General features: G+C 33.5%; 4 protein-coding genes across 5 annotated transcripts; 1 reads left to right on the forward strand and 3 right to left on the reverse strand.

The window, feature by feature from the left end:
- Positions 1-171: 171 nt before the first annotated feature.
- Positions 172-1,881, reverse strand: LOC128965405 (cilia- and flagella-associated protein 53-like). The gene is made up of 2 exons (XM_054312098.1): positions 849-1,881; positions 172-596 (listed from the first exon to the last, which is right to left on the reverse strand). The coding sequence occupies exons 1-2, from the start codon at positions 1,688-1,690 to the stop codon at positions 320-322; spliced, it is 1,119 nt and encodes a 372-aa protein (XP_054168073.1). The 5' UTR covers positions 1,691-1,881; the 3' UTR covers positions 172-319.
- Positions 1,882-8,167: 6,286 nt separating this feature from the next.
- On the reverse strand, positions 8,168-10,741 carry LOC128965654 (glycine--tRNA ligase-like). The gene is made up of 3 exons (XM_054312394.1): positions 10,347-10,741; positions 8,410-10,274; positions 8,168-8,349 (listed from the first exon to the last, which is right to left on the reverse strand). The coding sequence occupies exons 1-3, from the start codon at positions 10,573-10,575 to the stop codon at positions 8,233-8,235; spliced, it is 2,211 nt and encodes a 736-aa protein (XP_054168369.1). The 5' UTR covers positions 10,576-10,741; the 3' UTR covers positions 8,168-8,232.
- A 380-nt stretch (positions 10,742-11,121) lies between these two features.
- LOC128965378 (RUS family member 1-like) lies at positions 11,122-13,078 on the forward strand. The gene is made up of 6 exons (XM_054312062.1): positions 11,122-11,428; positions 11,495-11,624; positions 11,689-11,751; positions 11,817-12,052; positions 12,116-12,237; positions 12,301-13,078. The coding sequence occupies exons 1-6, from the start codon at positions 11,273-11,275 to the stop codon at positions 13,055-13,057; spliced, it is 1,464 nt and encodes a 487-aa protein (XP_054168037.1). The 5' UTR covers positions 11,122-11,272; the 3' UTR covers positions 13,058-13,078.
- A 657-nt stretch (positions 13,079-13,735) lies between these two features.
- LOC128965373 (uncharacterized) lies at positions 13,736-20,943 on the reverse strand. Of its 2 annotated transcripts, none has more exons than XM_054312054.1 (8): positions 20,875-20,943; positions 19,239-19,811; positions 18,834-19,183; positions 16,972-18,765; positions 16,658-16,904; positions 16,274-16,573; positions 13,891-14,877; positions 13,736-13,832 (listed from the first exon to the last, which is right to left on the reverse strand). In XM_054312054.1, exons 2-7 carry the CDS (start codon positions 19,735-19,737, stop codon positions 13,934-13,936), a joined length of 4,134 nt encoding a protein of 1,377 aa, XP_054168029.1. In that variant the 5' UTR covers positions 19,738-19,811; positions 20,875-20,943; the 3' UTR covers positions 13,736-13,832; positions 13,891-13,933. The 2 variants fall into 2 exon arrangements, with proteins under 2 accessions (XP_054168029.1, XP_054168028.1); XM_054312053.1 differs by having other exon boundaries at positions 19,239-19,816.
- Between the last annotated feature and the right edge of the window lie 863 nt (positions 20,944-21,806).

The following is a 21,806-nucleotide window of genomic DNA, read 5'->3' on the forward strand; positions in this document are numbered from 1 at the left end:
TATTTTATATATGATTTTACGTTTAACGCATATATTGTATATCCTATACCTGTTTAAGTACTGTATATAAAAAACATTACAAAAATGCATAAAAATAAATAAAATTACGGGAATCATAAAATTTAATACTAATTTATACTAATGTAGAATAAGTTAATACTTATAATGGGATGAAATATTTTTTAAAAAGATTGCAATATAATAAAAAAAAGTATCAATTATTTATACATTTATGGTAATAATAATAATTAATTTTTTATGGTAAATGAACACAACTTATTTGTTGAAGACATTTGATACACAATTCAATTACCGGTAATCAATCGTTGAGTTCGCTTAAGATGTCGTAGACATTGTCCATCAATATTATTGCCAAATAGGGATCACTTTTCAATTTAATGGTAAATGTATTCAAATCAGTCACCAGTTTCTCCCTATTGTCTAGTGATGAGTACTCATCGGCCAAAAGTTTAGTTAACTTTTCCTTCAAAATACTTTTTAATGAATCCAAGAGCTTCTCAGTCATACCGCTCGACATTTGTAACTCTAAACGCCACTCGTCTTCCTGTAATTCCCATCGATTATCTGCTTCTTCACTGATATATATAGTGATTAAAAAAGAGGTAAAACTACACTGCGTTTCAATTGCTTACGACTGACAGGTTTTTCTTCAATAACTTTTGATAGAATTGAGATATTTTAGTGAAATTTTAAGTAATAAAAATTCAAACATTCATACATCAGATGCTGTAATCAGATGTTGTACCGCAATAATAGTCTTAACCTTACAGTCGTAAGCAATTGAAACGCAGTGTATAAATCACTTACAGATCAATCAAATCACTTACTCATACATTAGTTGAAACTCATTGTTTCGCTGATGATTGACATCGATATACATATCGAGTATTTTGACGGCCCGTCCCATAACTTCTGACAATTGGGACAATTCTTCATTAGTCAGTATATCGCGACAATCATCGAGACATTGGATACTTTGGACACAAGACTTATGAAAGCGTAAGTGTTTGTCAATTTCAAAGCACTTCCTCCTGAGTTTCACTCGACTAAAGCGAATGCACGCCAAATGAGTGTCTTTGAGATCGAAAAACTCTTTTTTGTCGTCAAAACGAATCTTAATTGTCTTCAATTCATTCAGATGTGAAACTAATACCTTCTGGTATTTCTCTAATTTCAAGTCATTTACATTTAACTCAATAAATAATTTCATAAACTCTTTGAGTTTTTGCTGTGCTTTCAAATATTTCTTTTCCAAGTCTTTATTGGATCTAATCTTTAGTTTCATACGCTCTCTCAGCTCTTCGGTAGTCTCGACGTCCACGTCGTACGGCGGTTGAGTTGAGCCGTTAACCAATGGTCTTGGATGTCGTATAAGACTCTGATTATTCTTCCATTTGCTGAAGACCTGTGTCTCAGCCGATCGGCGGTTAAAATACTGACTGTTCTGAAGTGACTGTCGGTGTCGCTGTTCATCGCGTTCCCGACGGGCACTGATCCGCTTTTCCATCAAATCTGGTCGTCCTTTCACATAATACCAAGGATGTTGTGTCGGCGCAATCGATTGTATACTTCTTCTCATTGGATCCAATACTTTGGTTGACTTGACATCGGTTTGGTGGCCGCTCTTCACTTCTTTAATCGATTCACTGTTTCGGACACTTTTCTTCATTGTTTATAAACCACCGAATGTTATGATATGTCTTAACGAATATCAATGAATGGTATGACTAATTGGTTACGACATTACCATCGCTTAAGAGTTTTTGTTTCGCACATTCGGTCATTAGTTTTGTTATGTTTTGTATTTTTGTTTTGATTTTTGTTTTGATTTTTTGTTTGTTTGAAAACAACAACAACTTTGTCTCCAATAGTCATATAAATAACGGTTTACTATAGTATTCACTGACACTACAAACTATACTTATGGCTGCCATTCAATAGTCACACATGTATTTGACATTCAGATTGATTTTTATCTATAAATTATAGGCAATTAATTAAATTAATTATAATTTTGAAATATAATATTCATATATTTGGTAAAATTATATTTTAAAATATACAGATATTTTTTGCTATTATAAATACTGTATAATATACAGTGTATATAAATTTACGAAAAAAAAATATTTTGAATTTATAATTTTACTGATTTATTAAAATTCAAGTTTATAAGGTTTATACTGTAAATAGATTTTAATTGCACATCAAATGTATTTAACAAAACTAAAAAATTTGTTAATTTTATACACAATTATCATAAACTATTAAAATAGTTTTTCTTAATGTTATTATTATTTTTTGATGTTGTTTTAATGTTTGAACATGTTAGTTTTAAAATATTATTTAAATTATAAATTATTTTAGAATATTTAAATGTATTTTATTTTAATATGTTAATTGTTTTTATTACAATATTAAAACAATTAATTAATAATTAATAAATGAAAATCAATTTAGATACTAATAACTAAAAAAATTAATTATCTAAACCAATGGCAAGTTATGATTGTTTAAATCTCTGGCGTGTTTCACACTATTATCACTTTTAGTTAGTCCAACACCAGATATTTTACTTTGTTTTGGGTTTTTATCATTTTGTTTGGCAATTAATTTAAGTTTATTTTTATTATTGACAATTTCAATGGCTTTCTTCAATTGCTCTTTTTCTGAAATAAGATTAATTTTTTAATAAAAAATACAATATATTTGTTAAAAACAATTACATAAACTAAACTAAAATACACAAACTTTGAAAATATTCGGTTCCCATCGTTATAATGACAACTATAATGACCATCGATGCCAACATAAAGAAGAATAGGAATCCCCAAGAAATTGCAAAACTTTTCATGACAGTCATCGCTGTCGACAAGTCATTGATATTGTCGGCAAAGATCCGGAACCGATCTTCAGTGACGTTAAAAATAGCAAACGAAATGTCATTATTAGCAACGGATAGAAAATCTCTTCTGTCATTTGTTTTATTTTTGTCAATTGATCTCAATTTGTAACTATTATTTGATAGCAAATATGCTTTGTCTGTTATCTTATTCATTGATTTATTATCAATAATTGATGTAAATGTTAACAAAAAGATGTAAAATAATTTAAATACAAGATTGTCAGCCAATTTTGAAATCATATTTTTTAAAAATTTAATAATAAATTGATTATTTCGTGCTTATTATTAAACAATAAATTTTTTATTTATAAAAAACTATAAATTAGTATAAAATATACTGTATATTGATTTACCGCTTTGTTAATGAGTTTTATTTTTGGCCACAAATTTTTAAATGATTGATTGATTGCAATCAACTATGAAATTGAATTTTATTGACTTATATTTAGTGCGTAAAGAAATATTTATTTAAAAATTGAAAATATTCAATAAAATATTTACTTAAATATTTATTTTTTTTAAATATTTTTATATTAGTAAAAATATATATTTAATCAATTTGTAATTAATTCTAATCTCTATTTAAATTACAATATAATTATAATATATTACAACAATCCATGTATTGTTTATCGTTTTGTTTGTCAAAATTCTTTGGATTGATTGAACTTCAGTCCCAATCGTTTAGTGTAATATAAAAATACTATATTTATTAAACTTTCATACTTTACGTAAATTGTATAATTAAATACTAAATAAATTAAAATTAATAAAAATGTTAAACATATAGACTTTATTGGAATTACAATAAATTGTATATAAATAATATTGTGTGCATTGATAACATAAAAAAATTATTTTAAGATATTAAAAATCAAAAACATAATAATTTTTAACTAATACTTTAATTATCTAAATCATTAATATAATGAAAATAATATTGAGTTAAACTTCATATTACGGTAATCAAATAAATTGCTTGTTTCACAATACATAATACAATTTAAATTTCAGTAAAATATATAATGATTACAATTAAAAATACATTAATCCAATAAAATTTCATTTTTAATTTGTTTAACAATTACAAAATCATTGTCATTATTATCAGCAATAATTGTCTCAAATGGTTGGTCAGCAACCAATCCGTTAGATTCTATTGGCTGTTCAGTGATCTCCTGCACAGTTTCATTGGGTAACCATTGATTTGAATAGAGATAATCATTGTTTTGTTGGTCCTCCGAGTCGTTAAAGTGAACATATTTGTGATGAATGTCTAATTCTTCTTCAGTTGTCATATTAATATCACAAATATCACATCTGAAACTATTGTCTTCATCGTATACCATGTGTTCAGGTTCTGCTTCAGTATTCCTATTGTGTTCCAAATTCAGATGTTCTCTTAGTTCAAGAGCCGACTCAAACCATTTGCCGCAACCGTTGCGCTGACAATGATATCCATTGTTTTGTTGTCCGTTAAATATTTCTGGATTAATGTCTTCGACGTTGACATTACTTCTGGTACTATTTCTGTGAACATTTTGCATATGTCTTCTCAAACTACTAGCGATCAACAATGTTCCGCAGTCTTCACAACGACGCAACTCTTTAGATATGTTAATCAGATGGTTATCAGTCACCTGTTGGTGACACTTATTGAAGTGCAATGTCATCATTGCTCTTAAGTTGAATCGCTTATTGCAGAGAACATAAGCGCACGATATAGTCATACCATTAGATGAGGAAACTGTGGATTTACTGGACATCATATTTATCAGTTCTGTTCCCAACATTAGATTCTCTGATGGGATCTTCGGTTTCAATAGTGAGACGGCTTTGAGTTTCTTAACAGTGGTGGTATGTGATCCGTGAGCAGAAGACATATGTATCTCAAGAAGTGTCGGTGTTCTAAACATTTCATCGCAAACGGAGCAGTCGTATGAAAAGTGTTTTCTCTGTCGTTGATGAGCTCTCAATATTGAAAGTTTGGCATAATTTTTACGGCAGTGAACACATTTGAATCGCGACTTTTCATGTCCTTTATGCCAATCGTTATGTTTAATCCAGTCTTCTGCGTTATCAGAACTAAAATCACAGTCTTTAGCATCGCATTTGAACAATGATTTCATTAAACGATGAGTAATTGAATTGAGTCCCAAACTAACAGAATTATTACCACCACTACTACTACAAGACTTTGAACGAGTTTTCCGTTCATAGTCTTCATATTTTGAAGATTTGACATCAACTTCAATGCCGTTCATTGAATTATTATGTATCACATCTTCATCATCGGTCGTAGACTTTTTAATAACAATTTTCTCATCACTTTTTTGATTATGTCTAAAAAATTACAAAATATTTAATAAATATAAAAAAGTAAAAGTAAAGTAAAGTAATTACTTATTGAGAATATGAGTGACGACATGCTTCTGGAATGCGTGCATATCATCGGTACTAAAGCTACAGTCATTGTGTGGACAATCGTGAAGTTCATTATCCGGTAAAATCTCCGGTCTTTCTGTTTCTTCTTTGACTTCAACTTTAGGACTTTCCACAAACTCTTCAGTCGACTTAAGAGACTCCGATTCATGTGATCGCATATGTCGTCTGAGATCTGATGGCCACCGGAATTCCTTCAAACAAACCGTACACGTCTTCTTCCATTTATCACTACTATTGACTCGTTTAACTGGTTTACTAAATGGTATTATCTCTCCGTGAGAACTGCGTTTGTGATCAGTTAGATGATGTGAACGTCCAAAACTGGCATCACATTTGTCGCACTTGAATGCGAGGTCGCGATTATGTATTATCATGTGTTTTCTTAGGTCATTGAGACCACCGCGAGTGATAAACTTGCATTTAGTGCAATGCAAACGAAACGTTTGTTTGACGAGTGGTTTCTTTGCCAGAGATGTGTCGCAGTTTTTACTTTGATTACTAATGATATTAGTGACGGCACTTACGCTAACTTTATTATCCGTTGTCTGATTTGTCACTTGTCTGCTACCCTGTCCTTTATGGACATTCATGTGTCGCTTCATACTTGTGCGATAACGGGTCCTAAAATTACAGCCAGTGTACTGACACCGACCAACTGTAATAAATTTATTGGCATTAGAATCAGTTCTTAAGCCTTTCGACGATCGATGCACTCGTTTGAGATGCTTTTGGAGATTGTTCTGCAAGTGTCCTATTGTCGTAACATAAGGACAACTGGGATGCGGACAACTTAAGCTTTTAGTTGTCCTCTGCGATGAATTATCCGATGAAGTTGTGGCAGTTGTTGTTATTTTACTTTTGGTATGCATTTCCTTTACATGATTTCTAAGCGATTCCGATCCATAGGATCTAAAGCCGCACTTCGGATACGGACAGCTGTGTCTGAGCTTTTGTTTTTCAATACTTCGACCCGAAGCCAATTGTGTTACTTCTTCTGGTGTCAAAAGTTTAGTAAATAAATCCTTTTCTTTAATTATTAAATTAAAAAAGAAATCATTTTATTTACACATAAAAAACTATTGTTTCTGAATTTGATTCAAATTTACCCGTTTTAATGGAGACAGAAGTGAAAACAGGAGCTAATGGTAGTGACATTCGGTTCGAGCGGCGAACAGTTGGTGTGTCCACGTATTTAACGCATGGAAATCGTGGATAACTCTTTATAGAGTTGACTTCTTCAAGTTGTTTGATCCAACAATTAAGTTCCCTATGAATGTCGTGATATTTGACTTTTAAATCAGAAAACGATGGTTCCTTGAGATCAACTGAAACAGAGGTCAATACCGGTTCTTCACTTTTATCATTGCCATTACTGTTATCATTGTCTCTATTATCAAATCCCGGATCAGGTATGGCCTCAAATTCTGTTATATCATTAACAGTTACATCTCTAGTATTATCACTTAGTCTGACATCACTTTCAGGTACGATATCTTCATTATCTTCATTATCATCGACTTTTTTATCGTTTGATGTGTCGTTACCATCGATTTGGTCTTCATCTTCTTGTTCATCGCAATCCTTAAGATTATCTGAAAATAACTGGCCGTCGGATAACTTGTCGACAATAGACTCCAAGACATGCAAACACTTGATGGACAGCGCGTGGATCTGATTGTATGCAAGCAATTGTTGACTACAAACCAATTGCTTGTCATTCAACAACAGATTCTGCTTCTTAAGCAATTCAATTGTGTCATACAATTGGCCGCAATTTACACAACTATTGTCCGCCGTGTCCATCATATTATCGTACGGTGTCTTCACATTGTTGTATATAAACTGATCCCAAAATATTTACGAAACAATTGAAAAACAATACAAAACAAGTCATCCAATGTTGAAGTGTATGTACAGGTAATACATGTATAGTATTAATATATAACATAACAATAACCCAATAGTAAACAGTAATGTGATTCACGGTATGTCCTGTTGTACCGAAACTCTTACCAATGGTTGTAATCGTGAAAAATTGCTATAATTTTCACGACTTATAGCCGTAATGGCTGCCAATTGATAGTAATTCCCGATTCTTACGGTACTACCGACAATCAGACCGGAAACCGGAATCGTTTGGAAACTTTAATTCGTGAGCTATAATAACAACACTAAGTTTTTTTTTGGTTAGTTATTGTAAATATAAACAGTAAGTGAATGAATAACACATTTTTTAAAGCAGTTACTCTTAGTTACACAAAAAACATATGTAATATACATCTCGAGTTCTCGGTAGATCATAATCCGTGTACAATAAACAGTAAGTGAATGAATAACACATTTTTTAAAGCATATAGTATACTCTCTATTAAATGATAAAATCTCTCTCTCTCTCTCTCTCTCTCTCTCTCTCTCTCTCTCTCTCTCTCTCTCTCTTTAGTATTCGAGATATTCGACTTTAAATTCGAAATTATTACACTATTAATAAATACCTATAGAGTAGAGACAATCAATGCATTCATGTTTTATAATAAGGCTAATAATATTAATATTATATTAATATACAGGTATTAAACCGTTATATATTTAAATAACAAATTGGCGCAAAAAATGATAATATTTATAATTTATGGTAAATTTTAATTAAAAATATAATAAACTAAATTTAACCAAATTTATATAATATTACCGGAAAACACATAAAAAATAATAATTTTTTTCAAATTAAACTCAATTTATTATTTTATTATAATAAAAATCATACAATTTATGGCAATTTATTTTTATATGTATGATATATAAAACCAATTGTCAGTTATTATGAATGATTGATTGATTTTTTAAATTTGTTGTCAATTATCTTAAGCACTCTTAGCTGTGGACTCTTGTTGTTCAAAGAGTGGATACTTTACTTTAATATCACTCCAACTTCTCTTGCCTTTTGCCAAATCGCTGACAATTGCGGCCAACTCTTCAATCTATAAAGTTTTTAATATTTTGTTATATAATTTATATATAAGTAGTTATGATTGACATACCGGTGCTCTAATCTGTTCCATTGAGTCCCTCTCGCGAAGTGTAGCAGTTTGGTCCTTAAGACTATCAAAGTCAATGGTAATACCGTACGGAATGGCTATCTCATCGGTTCTGGCGTATCGGCGACCAATTGAGCCGCCACTTTGGTCCACTTTATTAGAGATTTCATTTTGTGTCAACAATTCAGATATTTTCTTTACCAAAGGCCGGAAGTCAGCATTACCGCTGAGGGGTAAAACCGAACACTTGATTGGAGCGATAACTGCTGGCAAACTTAGATACGATCGCTGATCGTCACCTTCTCTGATCCGAAAGCTGTGCTCCCAAATGGTATACAAAATCCTTCCGATACCGAATGACGGTTCCACCACTCCTGGTGTGATCTCTTCCACGTGTGTTGTCTTTTGCGATCGTTTTATTGAAGCCATATCTTTGCTAATTTTAAACTCTTTGTCGTTAACTTTCAAAACAAACTCTCCGTTTGTTTCAAATTCTTTCTCATACTTAAGTATATCATCTGATTCTAAATCCTTAAGCGCTTCAGTGATAACTTTTGCGTCCGCTTTAAATGCTTTTCCAATTACCGGTTTGTTTGGCAAACACTCGAACATCTCGATCTGTCGCGGCTCCGGTAGGTCTTTCTCTGCCACTAACTTAACTCGTGTAGCTTTCGTGTGTTGAGTCAAATCAAAACACGATCGATCAGCACAACCAACACATTCAACCCAACCATATGAGGTCAAACACTCTGCATCCCAGCAATCAGTGGCATAGTGTGCCATTTCGTTGGACATATGCTGCCGAAAGCGCAACCTTTTCGGATCGACACCAACTTTAACCATAAACAAGTAAATTCTAGCCATAAAATAACCCAACGTTTCATTGGCCACTGTCTTGTCTTGAACTGCTTGTCCAATGGTCACCTGTTGAGCTGGTTTGCCATCCATTTGATTGCACGCCGAATACAATGTCAATTTGACATCTTTTACGGACTCAAATTTTGGATGTGTTTTGTCTGTAGGATCAACAAAATGTTCGATTTCAGCCATAGTAAACTCTCGGACCCGAATTAGTCCACTTCGCGGTGATATTTCGTTACGAAAAGCGTTGCCAATCTGTGCGGCGGCAAATGGAAGACGCTTTTGATTGAACTCCAGAAGTCGCTTGAAGTTAACAAATATTCCCTGTGCTGTCTCTGGTCTAAGAAAACCCTTCACAGCACCCGACGGTCCAATTAATGTACTAAACATCAGATTAAACTCAATGGCATCCGTCACCTCATTGCCAGTAATGGGACTCTTAATGTCATATTTTCTAAGAATATCGTTCATCTCTTCCTTTGAAAATCCGTCTAATTTGATAATAACGTCTTCATATTCATTCTTTTTATCGGAACTACACTTCTTGTCAGCCATTAGTTTCTCGAGATGTCCTTTAATCAGATGATCCAATCGAAAGCACTCGCCATTCTTTACATCTTTGACCATCAAATCGGCAAATCTCTCGACATGTCCCGAGGCTTTCAGTACCGGTTCGGGTGTCAGTACAGTGCAGTCAACTTCAAGCATACTTTCTTCGAGAACGAAATGGTTGCGCCAGACGTTCAATAAATTAGTTTTCATCGCACAACCCATCGGTCCGAAATCAAATTGACCGGCGATTGCACCGTAAATAGCAAATGATTGATCATAAAAGAAACGTCTCTTAAGAAGCTCTTCGAGTAGAGCTCTGTCAAAGCCGGCATTGATTGGCGCCAGTGATAACTCTTTGTCCTCTAATACCTTTTTGCGGGCCTTAAGCTCATTGACAGCTCGCTTAACGTCCACTTCGGGTGCATTTTGTTGTTTTAATGTCCGCACGATATCACCTATTAGTAGATAAAAAAAATGATTATTATATCAAACTTTTTGGTGAATAACAAATATGTGTCCACACAAACCTTGCTCTTTAACTGACAGCCGCAGCGGTTCCAGCAAAGCGGCAATCTCTGGATCGGTTTGTGACATAACTTTGTCGACGTAGAGTATCCGATACTTTGGTAACTTGTTTTTGGCCCAATCGGCGGCACGTTTTGTATGATTAAGTTGTGGACTTCGGTAAAGTCGTCTCAATTGTATTACGTGTACTCCAGTTATGACTGTTTTGAGTAATTGTTTTGTAAATCCCATACAACTAACAAAAAAAAGGCTTTCGTCGACAGGACTTTTAAATACCAGTTTTTACAGTGAATTGTTTGAATGGAGAGCACCGGTAGTTATGACATATGGACTGATTGTTACAACACTACTAATAGCAATGCATTTCATTCAAACATCAGTGCATTGCGTTAAACAATAACCATAGAGTCTATGGCATAGAGTTATATAATATAACTTATACTATACTACTATACTATATTAGCGCACAATTCAAGTGTTTCAATGCTATGCTATTTAAAAGTTTATTATAATTTATAATAATGTTTTGATAAAAAATTATTATGAAATGCTTTAAATACCTGTATATTAAAATTCATAATTAATTTAAATATTTGTTCAAATTGTTTGTTTGTTTGTAAATATATTAATTTAATTCTTAAATATATAATATTATTAAAGAGAAAAAGTATTTTTAATTTTATTTTTATTTTTAGTGATTCACTGTATTGTAGATAAAGTGAGAATCAATATAATACTACAGTATATACAGTATAAATGTAAAGACAAAACAATAATAATAATAACATATGTTTTGATGAATGAGTTGTCATTTCTATATTGGTTTATATACTTAACTGACAACAGTTGTCATCTGACAACTGATCCAAATATAAAATCTTAAAAACAAATACTTAACTAAAAAAAAAGATAATCCATTTGGCAATCAATGGCCAAAGTGGTGGCCCGCGAGACATACGCCGGCGATGACGATTGGGAAAGACTATACGTGGACACCGACAACACAACACAAAATCGGTTGACAGTTGTGGACAAACAAAGCCGTCGATGGATCAGTTGGACGGCGTTGAAGATGTTGTTTACTGTCTGCACAACCCATTTGTTTTATTAATACATCGATTGATTCAGTAATTGTTTATATTTCTGACAGTCTGTGTTTTTGCCGGCCGGTTATCCCGACTCCGTATCCAACGATTATCTCGAGTATCAGTTCTGGGATAGCGTACAGGCATTTGCATCATCTATAATGAATAACTTGGGAACACATGCTGTCCTCAAAGGTTGACTAAAAAAAGTAATTAAACATTTGGTCCAAAAATCATGACAACCTAACTGTTAATTTAGGTGTCGGTGTCGGAGACTCGAGTGCCACAGTATTGGCGGCCACTATAACGTGGCTATTAAGAGGTAAATAATTAAATTAACATTTAGTAACAATAAATGAAATGACAAAAAATGAATTTATGGATCAGATGGCACATCAATGTCCGGACGAATATTGTTTGCATACATCCAGAGCTCAAAACTGGACGCCGACTGTAAAAAGTGGCGATTATTTGCCGATATTATTAACGATATATCGATTATGATAGACCTGTTGTCACCGTATTTTGTCGACTACTTTATGCCAATGCAGTGTTTCTCTGGTGTACTCAAATCACTCGTGGGAACAGCTGGTGGTGCAACCCGTGCGGCGCTTACTCAACATGTAATCTATTTATTGATTGTCTAATGCGGTAATTATAATAATAGTATTTTGTTGTCTCAATAGCAATCCCGACGCAATAATTTGGCCGATGTATCGGCAAAAGATGGAAGTCAAGAAACACTTGTTAACTTAACGGCTTTGGTCTGCAGTCTTATAATGGTTCCCATTGTGGCCAATAATCCTCAGTAATAGCATTGACACACAATTAGATTTAATAATTTTGATTTTTTAATTTTATTTCTAAATAGTTTGGTTTGGCTTTTGTTTATTTGCTTTACAATACTTCACATATTTGCAAACTATAGAGCAGTCAAAGCGGTTTCATTAGAGACTTTCAATTTGAGCCGATTTGTCATTACAGTTGACAATTGGCTAAAAACTGGTCGCATATTATCAGTTCGGGAGGCAAACAATAGAGAGAACGTATGGTTTTTCTGGAGAGATCTATCCAATGGTTACTGTGATAATATTGCAACCGGTGTATCACTTAGAGATCATTTATGCTATTTTGAAATGAAAATATATCAAACCCAAGACAATGACTTCCAATACGTCTTAAATTATGATCAATCGATGTTCTGGAGATCTCCTACGCCTTGTGTCAACATATCATTGAAAAAGGGTTTCGAAACGACAGCCCTATTGAAGTCCATATTTCAAGCCATTGTACTTCTGTCTGGATATGAAAACTGTCACAAAAATAATCGTATATTTTATCGGTTAAAAGTAATGGAGGAAATGTTGGGTGCAATGAAACTTCTTGACTATAGTTTAGATGATTCAAACAATTTTATGAATCAATTGTCTAACTATAAGATTTTACAATATAGCCACCAATTTACCACCAAATGGTGGTCAGAATTTACCGACAATTTAGTGGCCGAAGGATGGGATCTGAGCAAAGTCTTGATAACACCTGACGAATGGCGGTTTGAGATTCAATCCGAATTAGTAGTCAACAAGAAAATCAATGATTATCGTAATCTTAATTCAATTAAAAAATAATGTATTAAAAAAATGATGACAAAATTAATAATTTCTAATTTATTATTAATGAAAATAAATATATTTTTTCAAAAAAAATTATGGATATTTTTCATTTCATAAATTTGTTGTCAAATAAAATCAAAACAAAATTAATTGATGGAAAACACGTTAATATTAATAATTATTACAATTTTGTTCATTTGTTAATATTTTTTTTAAATAACTTATATGTTTGCGATCAAACTTATCGATCATTTTATATATTTATAATTATTGGAATTGTTTTAAAAAACTTCGATTACAATTGATTACAATTATCTTAAGCAACAAATTTTGTAGTCTTATATAAATCTATAATATATTCAGTAATCCATGTTTGTGTGTGTCGTCAAGTTTTTTTTCGTAATTATATAAATGTTTATTTAATTAAACAAATAGTTAAAAAAACAAAAAAAAAAAGATATTTTGATATTACGGTAATTAATTAATTAATAATGAGTCGATTTGAATGAGGTTTTTATAATGTGAGATATTGATAATTAATTATAGGTGAAAATGATATAATTATTACTAAAGATTACATCAAATTAAATGATAAATAATAATAGTTAGAGACAATTTCAATTTAACAAAAAACTTGATTAAAAAAATTTGCAAATAAGTTGTCCAAAAACAGTGGTTTATAATGTAATATATATATATATATATATATAGAATCCATTAGTTGACAGTAAACCATAAAAAAATTGTCAGTAAATAACCAAAAAAATTTGGTAAAACTAATCAAATTAAACTGTAAGTAAAATATATATGATTAGTAGACATTAAAAAAATTAAATTACTAAACTTACAGTTATAATGTTGTCACAAACTCCTAACAAGTAATCAATTATTTTAGTTATTAGATGTGTCAATGATAAATGTAGTGCCGTCGGGTGCCGTTATCTGTCCATTGCCTGATATAAGATTGGCCAGAGTTGCTTCGTCCAATGTCAACGAGCCGTCCTCATTAAAACAGTTTGCCGGCAACATAATGGTCTGTTCTGATCCATCGCCTGATTGGCTAACAATAGTGGTCAGCGCGTTGTCAACTTCTTGCGATTGTGTTTGTTGTACTCCAGTTAATTCTGTCGGCTCATATGCCACTGTAGTGCCGTTTGCAGGAATAGTTGCCACTTCGCCCGGTCTAACAAAGTTCAATGAATTAATTACATCCGATACGGCCATTCCTTGCGGTGCTGTAATCTCCATGAGTTCACCGCTTTCCTGATTCAATATCATAATGACTTGCGTCCCGTCGTCCTGTTGAGTGGCAATTCCCTGAGCGGCGGTCAATGCGTTCAAATCAATCATTGGCTGTTGTTGTTGTTGTTGCTGCTGCTGTTGCGCCACCTTTTTCGGTGTACGCGCTCGGCTTCTCGATTTAGGAGCCGGTTTGGGTGCAGTCGTATTAATCGTCTGCGGAACCAATTCCATAGGTTTAACCTCTTGTGTCTCGTGTTTGATGTTTGTTTTGACACATTTATGTCCGGCCAAGTCTTTGGGACTTTTGAATAGTGCCGAACAGTGGCCACACTTGATAACAGTGCTGCTCACTTGAGGCGGTTTGCCCAATGGTTGCGGCGATTTAGCTTTCAATGATGTGGTGTTCAGGTTGGGTGTGGGAAACTTAACGGGCTGTCCGTCATGTTTGATGGGATTCGGTTGAATCAACGGCGTCTTTGTCTGAGAAGGACGTCCTGGCGATGGTTTTTGGGGCGCCATGTTTTGCGGTTGGATACGTTGAATGGCTTGATGTGACCGCTGATGACTGTTCAACATATTCACATTCCAGAAGGCTGTCAATAAAAAAAAATTAAAATTTATGTTTACCGAACTACAGGTATAGTGTAAATAAATACAAAAATAAAATATAAGATAAACGCAAACAGGTATTTATAGGGTCCGGTAAAATAAAATGTATATCATATTTCATTGATGCAATTGAAACGGAGAGGGGATTGCACCCGTAGATCAACCAATAGACCAATGGGTAAGCGCTCCGTTACTATGGCTAGGTGTAGCTCACAAATATATGCTGGCCACGATTACACGGGGTGATAAACGATACAACGGGGGTTATAAACACAACGGGGGGTAAACAGTACAAACTAATAGTCAACTAATAAAATACGTGTTCGTATTCACATCAATCCGAACGGAACCGGAAGCCACTGTTCGAACGGCAATAAATTTAACTAACGTCGAACAGAATCGAACCACAATTACCGTCAGAATATCAATAATACTATATAATATAAACTCTAAGCCAATACTCGGCTTATAGACATATACTGTGTATACCAACAAAATATGTATTACTTATATAACTTTAAATACAAAACTTTATTATTATTTATTAATTAAACTTATAATTGAATTATAATTGAGATCATTAAGTATATTATTATTGATTAACTAAACAGTTAATTAAATTATTAAATCAATTAAGACAAAACATATAATAATTAAATGCCCTAAGAGTGGGACTTAAAATTACACCAAAAACATGTGTTAATTGAAGGCCGTCTAAAAACACGACTTTCCTCTCTCGAGTGTAACACTAGACTGAACATAAAGTAATACAAAAACTAAACACTAAAACAATACAAAAATATAATAAACATATTAAGGTTAACATATAATTCTCAATATTGAATATTAAAGTACAAAATAGTTTTAAACTTATAATCGAAAGTCAATATTATAATAAATTGAATAAATAATTAAACGATTAAATGATTGAAATGTTTTAACATTTCACAATACATGGCATAGTAGTCAATATATTTTCTACAGATTCCCAACCCATTGGTTTCTGTTTACAAAAATACATGTTATAATTGAATAACTATAATTTCACTTAAAATTTATTTTTAAGATAAAACAATATGTTATTATTAAATAGTATTACTATAATTGGTTTGGTTTTATCATTTGATAATTATTTTGGTTTCGATCTCTATTGTATGTATTGCAATGCATTATACGATTCAGTATTGCACAGTATTGTAAAGTTATAGACAATATTTCGTTATTATATAATAAAGCAAATAAAAACACTAATTGAAAGTTAAAATCCTTTTTGTTTTTAACATTTAACTGGATATTTGAAACCACAAGTGGTATCATATATAAGTAAATTAATTTAAGTCTATATATATTGAAGTCAAAAATCGACAATTGGTTACAAACCTTGTCCGCAAACGTTGCATTTAAATTCACTTTTGTGGCCTCTATAGTGAGTGACAAGCATTGATCTGGTGGTAATAGTGCGGCCACAGTCTTCCCAATTGCAGACAATCGGGTCCTGATGTACCTCCATGTGTGCGTTCAGCTGTTCTCTGTTGTAGAATTTTTTAATACACTTCTTGCACTCGAAAGCGAATCCATGGGACACGAAATGTGCCAAAACATCGCTCTGCGGTTCATTACACTCCTCGCAGATCTGCAACTTATCCGGATGTGTGTTCTGAATGTGCGCCCGTCGGGAGCCTAAAGGTAAACATATAAGTTTTTTGTTGATTAATTCAAAATGTTTTATTTTAAACACAATGACATCGATGTGCTAGCGCTTACTGGGTGTAGCCGTCGATATACCACAATAAGGACACGAGTATTGATGCGGTTCAGTCTCCAAGTGATGTATGTATGACTCTTTCATACCGAAGAAAGTGTGACACGCCTTACATTTGTAATTGCGTGGCTCTGTTCGATGAAAGTGTCCGGAAGCGGTAAATTTGTTGATGTGTTGGTCAGTAATTAGATGTGCGACTAAATCCTCGTCGGAACCAAAATATAGATCACAATAAGCGCAGACAAACACCTAATAAGTGATTAGATAACAGTTATTTAAAAAAGAAATTACCCATAATTTTTAACTTAAGACATACTTCATCTGGATTTGTGATAATAGTTTTCTGCGTGTGATTTGTAGTAATCATGTGCTCGTGAAACGCTTCGGCAGATGTGAACTGTGCCTTACAGTTGGAGACATTGCATTGAAACTCTTTATTCAATTTATGATAGTTAGACATATGTAGATAATAAAGTCGATAAACTTTAACCATTTGGTCGCACATACGACACCAGTGGCCAACAATTGTGTCTACTTTGGCTTTTCTGAGTTCTTCCTCTGGAGTCAGATCATCGATAGTCAGCTCTTTAATAAGCGGCGGATCAATCAACTGTGGCGTAGCGTTAGAATAACGTCTCATATCGGACACCCATTTCATGTGAACGTGATGTTGATGTAAAAGACATATCTCATTATTCTCGAATTCGTCACCGCATAAGAAACAAATGGCCGCTTCTGTAACGTCAGAATTGGACTCTTGTTTAACAACTGCTTTGCTTTTATCTTCCTTTTCTTTCGTTTCCTTGTTGTCCTTCTGACCGGCCATCGGACAGTTCTGTGCGTGTGTCAGCAGATCTTTGCCGCGACCGCACGGCTTAAGACATGCGACACACGAAAACTCTTGAGGACCCGTTTGAACCATATGAGACTGTTGTATGTGTTTGTTAAGCCTATCTATGCCTATCAGCAATCCGTGACAATAATAGCATTGCATATTCTGTGTCGAGTTATTAATCATATGTTTGGCGCGGAAGTGATTCTTCAATCGGTTCAAGTCTTGCGTCACTAACACACAATTCTTGCACTTAAATGACTTCATCTTATGCTCGGTCTTCATGTGCCGGTGATGTGACTCGAAATCGGCCGACTGGTGCTTGCATTGGGAACAGTAGAAAAACATATGCATCTTAAGTATCTCTTCCTGTTCAATCATTGTCACCTCTTTGTTGTGATCGAAACAGTAGTGTTGTTTCATGTTCTCGATGTTGATGAGTCTGACCTCATCACCGCAGTACTGACACGGAGCGTTCAATGGGATTGAGTTGTTGTTTGTCCGGAGCTGAATGATTATGGACTTTGGCAAACATATAAACACTATGTCTTCTGAAAACTTGGCGTTAGCCGTCACTACTTCCAACTCGTGCAGCGATCGATAGTGAGATATGATATCCTTTTCCTCTTTGGTTGCATAGCTGACGTCTATACCTTTGCAAAGAAGACAGACATATCGGTTGGCCTCCATTGGTGATACAATTTGGCGAAACAAATAAGATTCTTCTTCGTGTTCGACACTGAGCGCCAATTTCAATGGTAGTTCCGAATGCAAGAGCAGTATTTTGTCGGGAAGTTTGGTAAACTGAGAGTCGGGTTCTGTGTCAAGTGTGCACTCGTGAACATCGGGCAGTCCATCAATGTATTTGGTCGACGAAATTGGTGTTCGCCGTTGTGTGGAAGCAGGTGTTCTCTTTTGATTGGTTGCCGTCACAGGTGTAACAAGTTTTGGCGTCACTTTACTGGCTGGAGTCGCGCCCAACAGTTGCTGTTTAAGTTGTGATTGAGATATTGTTAGCAACTGTTTCGGCGGTTGCGATATGGATTGTTTTGGAGTGACCCGAGAGTATGTATTGATAACTTTGTCTTTGCCGACAGGAGTTGTTGTTTTGATTTCTTCAAATTTCTTTCGGGCTCTCGAAGGCTTATAATCATCATCTAATGGATCTGATTTGGCGCCGTCGTCGTCGAAGTCAATTTCGACGTCTTCGGATTTGTCACCAACTTTTTTGCTACCTTTGAAGGCAACTTTCTTTGACGAACTTGTAGTCGCATCGACCTATTCATCATAAAAATCCCAAAGTTTGATAAAACAATAAATCAAAACTGAAAAACTAAATCAATTACTTTGATATTGGTTCCATCGGGAAGTGTTACCACTAGTTTGGTTCCGTCACCAATCTTGGCAACGCTTATGTTTTCGTTGGTCTGAACTACTGACTCGTTTGGCGTACGAATGCCGACGTTAGGCTTGCGTTGTTTCGGTGGCATCACATCTGTCGTTAGTTTGAATGTTGGCGACACCGATACCTCTTCGTCATCGCTGCCCATCAATCGTGAATTGGATGCTGTCGTCGATGGAAACTTAATGGCAGATCGATCGCGTTTTGGGGTATCAAAAGGCGGCGGCGAATAACGAGATTTTGATTTTATTTGATCTCTTCGTCGCAAAGAACTACTCCCTTCTGCCATAATACCTGTCCATCAAAGTACTGATTAAATACAAGTTTTTTTTAAAGAACAAAGACTAACCTCTTTTTTTTGCATCAGTATTCGGTATATACCTGTCCTCATCTTTGATCGGCTCTTTCGGTTTGCGGCCTCTTTTTCGTATCGAATCTCCATCGGCTGAAGATTCTACAGATTCATTTTGGTCATCATCAGTGATGCTATTATTTACTGCAACAGATGAAGAGACACGTCCTCTCTTAGCCGTCCAACGACCACCTCTTTTGGCGGGTGACGATGGCTTAGGTTCGGGTTCAGGCTCTGTCTTGGCCTTCAACTGAGGTTTTCTTCTGTCAACTTTAACTTCTTTAGGCGTCGCAGTAGTCTCTTCAGTCGTCACATTCATGTCAACTTCTTCGCCATTTGTTGTTTCTTTAGTCGCCAGTGTTTCGGCCGGAGTTTGGCCATCGGTAGCCGGTCTCGGAGTGTCGGCAGCAGTTGTTTCGCCGGTACGAGCGGTTGCGGCCGAACCACGTGGTGACGTCCGACTGGCACAGCGTCCGCCGCGACCTCCGCGTGCCATTCAATCGRTGTCACAACTGTCTTATAAAAACGGACTAAACAAGTGATCGACAATAAGTGAAAAACCAGTCTTTGCTTTGCTTTTGAAAAATAAGTGACAAAAAGGTTTTGTTAGTGTTTTTTGTGTCAATAATTCAATTAATATTTTTTAAAATTTATTACTTACTGTTAATTATATATTTTATTACAATTATTATAATAAACACATAAAAGATAAACACAAATACTGTTTGTTTGTAATAATAATAATTAATTTATTGGTAAATATTATTATTATTATTATTAATATATGAAATGTTTTGATCTAACTATTAATGTATTGATTTAAATATTGTCCACAAATTACTCTTAAAAATGGTATAAATATTTCAATACTAATACACAGTTTTTTTGTCTCAAAACTACAACACAAACGCTAACATACAGTGTGTTTGTGAATCGCTTTTATAATACATGTATTATAAATGCCGTATATATATAGCTCATAGAGTATAACACACACAGTGTTTGCCCCCAAAACACGTGTCCACAAACTGTTACCTACTGTTATCCAAACCCATTGCCCGACACTGTCCTAACTCACCCCCGTATAGCTAACTGTGCACATTGTTTGTGTATATAATGTTAGCCATATTGTACAGTCAGTATTAGTTTATTATGTGTTTTTGGGCACTGGTAGTTATATAGGTATGGGTTAATATATTTATTAATACATATATACCGGTTGTGCAAACTATTAATTATTATTATTTATATGAAATAATTTTAATAATATTTTTATTTGATTGTCGCCGCTCTCTATACACTGTATATATGTGACACACATCCTATAAAAAAGGCCTATAAATAGCACTGTTTAGCAATAATAATGCGTCCATTTTGTTGATATCGCTGTGCATTAGTGTATAATAGCGCCAAACGTTTTGCCAATTATTTGATTTTATTTCTGGCATTCAATACAATGAATACAAACAAACATAATATTATATTTCTCTATCAATACTTAACGCCAATTAATTTTTTACTAACAAATTGTTGTCATAATTGTTGCCAATTGTGACAATCAATTACCGGTTACCGTATATATAGTATGTATTGTGTATTGCTATAAAAATGGACAAAATTATCGGAAACTTACCCTTAATTTAATGAAATTGACGACAAATTGAAACCTATTTTTGTAATATACTTATTGTTTAGACATATATATAATGGAAGTTATCGTTCAATAGGTGGCACTATATATGATATGTTATAGGGATATAAATTTTACGCTAATATTAACCTAAAATAATATATAGTTTGTTATGTATAGTATAGTAACTATAGTTTAATGTATAGTTTGTTAAATAACTTTACTTTTTGTTGTTGTGATAAATATTGCATACAAACTATAATTTACATTCAATACATTTTAAAACAAAAAAAAAAGTAGAAATTGTTTAAATGAAATTAATTAAAAAAATAGATTTAATTAAAATTTATAATTTATTTAAAAATGTTATCCTAAAATATTAAAATTAGTAATACTATGCTATAATCAATGTCTAGAGCCATATGACGCTTAAAGCACAGGTTCTCGTTTGATGACCGAAGTTAAGCAGCCGAGAGCCCAGTTAGTACTTGGGAGGGACACCACCCGGGAATACCGGGTGTCCTTTTGTGACATTTTTTTCTACACGTATAGTCAAATAAAAAATTATAGATTTTACATTGTATGTGTGTTTATTAAAAATAAATTTAACTTGAAAAACTTTAATTAATTTATTTTAGTATAATATACTGTATAATATCATAAATATACAGTACTGTATAAATTATAAACAATTGATTATTGAAAATGTTTTATTTCAGAGAATTGTAAATCGAAATAATGATTATAAAAATGTTTTTTTTAATAATAAAAAACAAATTTAACATATTATATGATAGATATAAAATGTCTACATTGTCTAGGACACCCGGTATTTCCAGGTGACCTCCCATCCCAGGTACTAACCGGGCTCGACACGTATTATTGCCCTGGACATTAGGTACTGCCCTATTATATCATTTTTATAGCCTTCAATT

Source organism: Oppia nitens, unplaced genomic scaffold (assembly GCF_028296485.1).
Source record: "Oppia nitens isolate AA-2021 unplaced genomic scaffold, nextdenovo-longstitch-racon4-pilon3 scaffold17_pilon_pilon_pilon, whole genome shotgun sequence".
NCBI lineage: Eukaryota > Metazoa > Arthropoda > Arachnida > Sarcoptiformes > Oppiidae > Oppia > Oppia nitens.

Coding starts and splice junctions, on each gene's coding strand:
- LOC128965654 (XM_054312394.1), bottom strand. CDS start 10,575: ATGGGATTTACAAAACAATTACTCAAAACAGTCATAACTGGAGTACAC. Junction 10,275..10,346: donor GCTGTCAGTTAAAGAGCAAG/GTTTGTGTGGAC, acceptor ATCTACTAATAG/GTGATATCGTGCGGACATTA. Junction 8,350..8,409: donor TGGAACAGATTAGAGCACCG/GTATGTCAATCA, acceptor AAAACTTTATAG/ATTGAAGAGTTGGCCGCAAT.
- LOC128965405 (XM_054312098.1), bottom strand. CDS start 1,690: ATGAAGAAAAGTGTCCGAAACAGTGAATCGATTAAAGAAGTGAAGAGC. Junction 597..848: donor GAGTTTCAACTAATGTATGA/GTAAGTGATTTG, acceptor TATATATATCAG/TGAAGAAGCAGATAATCGAT.
- LOC128965373 (XM_054312054.1), bottom strand. CDS start 19,737: ATGGCACGCGGAGGTCGCGGCGGACGCTGTGCCAGTCGGACGTCACCA. Junction 19,184..19,238: donor TACTGATGCAAAAAAAAGAG/GTTAGTCTTTGT, acceptor TTTGATGGACAG/GTATTATGGCAGAAGGGAGT. Junction 14,878..16,273: donor ATGCAACGTTTGCGGACAAG/GTTTGTAACCAA, acceptor TTTTATTGACAG/CCTTCTGGAATGTGAATATG.
- LOC128965378 (XM_054312062.1), top strand. CDS start 11,273: ATGGCCAAAGTGGTGGCCCGCGAGACATACGCCGGCGATGACGATTGG. Junction 11,625..11,688: donor AACACATGCTGTCCTCAAAG/GTTGACTAAAAA, acceptor CTGTTAATTTAG/GTGTCGGTGTCGGAGACTCG. Junction 12,238..12,300: donor ATTGTGGCCAATAATCCTCA/GTAATAGCATTG, acceptor ATTTCTAAATAG/TTTGGTTTGGCTTTTGTTTA.